We start from the raw sequence: 4,254 nt of genomic DNA, 5'->3' as shown, positions 1-4,254 counted from the left end.
CAACAGTGAGAGGCCCGCATACCACAAAAAAAAAAAAGCAAAAAAAAAAAGATGTGGTACATATATACAGTGGAATATTACTCAGCCATAAAAAGGAACGAAATTAGGTCATTTGTAGAGACGTGGATGGACTTAGAGACTGTCATACAGAGTGAAGTAAGTCAAAAAGAGAAAAACAAATATTGTATATTAACGCATATATGAGGAATCTAGAAAAATGCTACAGATGAACCGGTTTGCAAGGCAGAAATAGAGACATGTAGAGAACAAACGTATGGACACCAAGGGGGGAAAGAGGGGGGTGGTGGTGGTGGTGGTGGGATGAACTGGGAGATTGGGACTGACATGTATACACTAATATGTATAAAATAGATAACTAATAAGAACCTGCTGTTTAAAAACATATAAAATTCAAAAAAAAATTATTATCCAGGTACAGAATACACTGTCTTTCATCATTTGATTGATTTGATTTCCCCACTTCCTGCCATGAACTGTCCACTTAGTGCATTATGTGTTTCAGACCAGACGGTCTGCAGACTGCCCGAAGGCCTTGGCAGGGAAAAAACAAAAAACAAACAAACAAAAGAACATTAAACGAAACTAAACGCGGATGCAGGAAACAGACAACATATGATTTCTGAATGACTTGGGGGTACACCTGTCTCATTGAACCAAAACAGTGCTTCTCTCAGTTAAAGCGGCAGAAACCACGAAACACAAGTTATGTTGGTGGGATTCATGTGACTTTTAATTCTCATTTTACTAACATTTTACAGTAAGTGTGGGGAGTAAAGATGGGGTGGAGTAAGGGAAAGGAAGAAGAGAAAAGTATTCTTTCAAGTTCCCTGAACGACTGAAGCATGTGCTAGGATGAGAAAGTTCAGTAAAAGCATCATGTCCTTTCACCACAGAGTTCCTAATGGAGATGTGTGACAGAGATATAGCAACTCTTTAGATCTGGTGGAAGTGACTCCAACAGAGAATCAATTCTGCATCAAACTTGGCACACATGGAAGACTGGGCAATGCAGCTGCTACACAGCTGGGGCTGGGCAGATGAAAACTGGACTCTCCAGAATCTACTTCCTAGCATGTGAGTAGGAGCACGTGTGCCCCTTCTCTGGTCTGAGTATCTCTTTGTCTCCAGCAGGGAAGGGAGACCCCACTAACCATGCAGCAGTGGGAAAACTGTTTGGGCAAGACTCTTTTAGAAAAGAGAAATATTTCTTTTTTATATTTGCTGGTGGTGTTGATTGACCAGAAGTGACTTCTTTTACTTTTGGGCAGGAGCATTGTGTCCTGGTGATAACATAATCTATACTTAGCACTCTTAAAAGGCATAAGAGTGAAAACGAGGCCTCCTTAGGACCTAGACTAGTGGGAAGGGGAATATGTGGATTCTGTCTAAGGGTAAAGGCATGAAACAGCTAATTCTCTATCACCACAAATGAACTGCCACAGATAAATGAGACCTTGGCTTTTCCCCTTCACACAAATACCTCTTCTAGCTTATACTACTAAATCTAAGGTCAGCTTAATCACAGTTTGGGATTAACTATGACTGTGCTTCTAAAGTTAAGGTGAAAAGCTACACTCAATAAAGTATTCCTTTTTCCTAATTAAATGGATTTGAATAAGCTAAAAGCCTAAAATCTAGGGACTTTTTTCAATATTTTATTTGTTGGGGGCAACCCATAAAACTTATCACTGCCATTTCTTTTACACTATAGCAATAGAAGGACATGAAATGGACAGGGAGAAGTCATACACAAATCACAGAAATGGTCAGCATGCATCTAATTCTACCTATTGAGCAGAGAGAGCTAAAGGGGGTAAGTTCTTTTGAGAAGAACCGAAATGTATTTCAAAGGGATAAATACTACACTAGCCTTTTTTTTTTTTTCTGAATGGAAGAAAAGGATATATGGAATTGAGGGGAGATGGGAGGGAAGAGTCCATTAAACAAACACCTATCATTTGTGAAACAGTTCTATCAGAGTGGTGTCAGGTGTGGACCGTGGGTTTATCTTTGGCAGTGACCTTATGTTTTAGGTATCTAGAGTGAGATTAAATAGCTGGGTAATGGCTGGGTATGGTGAGTGAATATAGGATTTAATTTCAATTCACAGCAAAATAATGATGATCATAGATTTAGTACCTTAGTTTGTACTTCCTCTGTACCTGAATCATCTATTGCTGTGAAGCCTAAGGTTTAGGTGAGAAAGCTGCATTCTTAGATAACTCCTCTGTGATTGCTCTAGGACTGCGGTTTGCTCCAATCTAAGGTGTGATTTTCTTATTAGAGAAAGTAAGTATTCAATGCTAAATATGAGACTGAAGCCTTGAAGACATTGTACAGTGGCGACAGGTGTTTTGGATCAGGAATAGGCTGTTTAACAAGTCAAATGCATATTATCCCCTCTTAAGCATTAACTTTTTTCAAGCAACAGAATTATATTTTTTGGCTTGAAATGGTGTTTTCTTCTATATTTGATTTCTCGGTTTTCTTAGCAGATATCACTGTCTCCTCCAATATTTCTTCAAAACTTTCCCCTATCTGGGAGGTTTTCTTCGTGGCTACCTTAGAAGCCTCCTCTTCCTCCTCCTCTTTCTTAAGAGACAGCCCAGTGGATGAGACTTTGGAGGTGGTAGAACTGAGGATTCTAGGAGGGAGCAGATAACTTGGATTGGGAAGTGGATTCAGCCCTGAAATGCTTAATCCACTGGTGCTAAAACGTGTCTCTTCGCCTTCCAGCAGTTTCCTGTAAATCCAACAGAGAAAAACTCTCAGGAAGTCAACTTGAAACTTATAAAGAATTTAACCCTCCAGTCTCTATTCATTTTAGAAAGATTAGAAAGATTTCACAGTTTCTTCATGAGATTGAGGCCAATAAATATTGAATTTCAAGGCTCAAAGACCTGGACTTTATCTGGCACGTGCAGACACACACTCAAACACACACTCACACACACACACACACACTCACAAATCTTTAGCACAAGCTGCATTTAAAGCACTGTCAAGGGGAAACCTATCCTATTCGCAAATACATTTAAAAAAACCCTACAACTCCCCTTGGTCTCATCACACCCATTTTTGGCACTTAGAGTCTACAAAGCTCTAAGGAGAAGTAATTTTACTAATTAACACCTTAAGTGCAACAGGGATAAGAAGGTAAGAAGTCCACAAAGGAATTGCCTAATCAGCCTGAACTTGAGATTTGTATTTTTTTCAACGTGTAGGGGTACAAAGGAAATGGAATCAGCAATAACAGAAACCAGTGCATTAAACTGTTTCAGATACCAAGCTTTTTCCCAGCCTGGCTTGAACAGCATCATAAAAGCATGGCCCCAATACCTTTTTTTCTCATAACTCTAATAATTTTTATCATTTTTTAAAATCAGAAACTCAAAACAGTATCAACTTCTCTTGGAGCTTTGTTTTGAAGTAGTATACATAGTGTAAGGAAAAAAAGAAAAAATTTTCAGACAGATCTGGAGTTGAGTTTGAGCTCTTCCATTACCAGCACTGTGACTTTGAGCATGTTGCACAGTCTGTGGTTCAAGTTTTCTTATCCGCAAAATGGGACTAATGTGACTTGATACCTATATAATTTATATGCAGTATCTAATATAGTGCCTGGCACACAGTAGTCATTCAAAAAGTAGTAGCTGCTGTTATTTATTTATTTATTTTGAATTTTATTTATTTTTTTATACAGCAGGTTCTTATTAGTTATCTATTTTATACATATTAGTGTATACATGTCAATCCCAATCTCCCAATTCATCACACCACCACGACCCCCACCCTGTATTTATTGTTTTTAGAGGTAAATGTTCATTTACATATTGCTTGAGTAGGAATCTAGGGGGATACCTCACCTATTGGGACTTTCTATGTTATATGAACCTTATTTTTTTTTAATTTTTTATTTTTTTGTGGTACGTGGGCCTCTCACTGCTGTGGCCTCTCCCGTTGCGGAGCACAGGCTCCGGACGTGCAGGCTCAGAGGCCATGGCTCACGGGCCCAGCCACTCTGCGACGTGGGATCTTCCTGGACCGGGGCACGAACCCGCGTTCCCTGCATCGGCAGGTGGACTCTCAACCACTGCGCCACCAGGGAAGCCCATGAACCTTATTTTTATTTATTTATTTATTTTTAATTTTTTTTAATTTTTTTTTTTTTTTTTTTTTTTTTTTTTTTTTTGCGGTACGTGGGCCTCTCACTGTCGTGGCCTCTCCCGTTGC

The 4,254-nt window shown here is 39.1% G+C and overlaps 1 protein-coding gene across 1 annotated transcript in view; it reads right to left on the bottom strand.

Annotated features, from left to right (window-relative positions):
- Nucleotides 1-2,454: 2,454 nt before the first annotated feature.
- INA (internexin neuronal intermediate filament protein alpha) overlaps nt 2,455-4,254 on the bottom strand; it is an 11,543-nt gene continuing 9,743 nt past the window's right edge. The window contains exon 3 of the mRNA XM_007130552.2: nt 2,455-2,764. Coding sequence (XP_007130614.1) covers nt 2,455-2,764 — 310 coding nt within the window. The remainder of the gene's footprint in view (nt 2,765-4,254) is intronic.

Source organism: Physeter macrocephalus, chromosome 20, assembly GCF_002837175.3.
Source record: "Physeter macrocephalus isolate SW-GA chromosome 20, ASM283717v5, whole genome shotgun sequence".
In the NCBI taxonomy this organism is placed as follows: domain Eukaryota; kingdom Metazoa; phylum Chordata; class Mammalia; order Artiodactyla; family Physeteridae; genus Physeter; species Physeter macrocephalus.
Note: the sequence above shows the minus strand (reverse complement) of the source record. Positions and strands in the feature narration are given on the sequence as shown.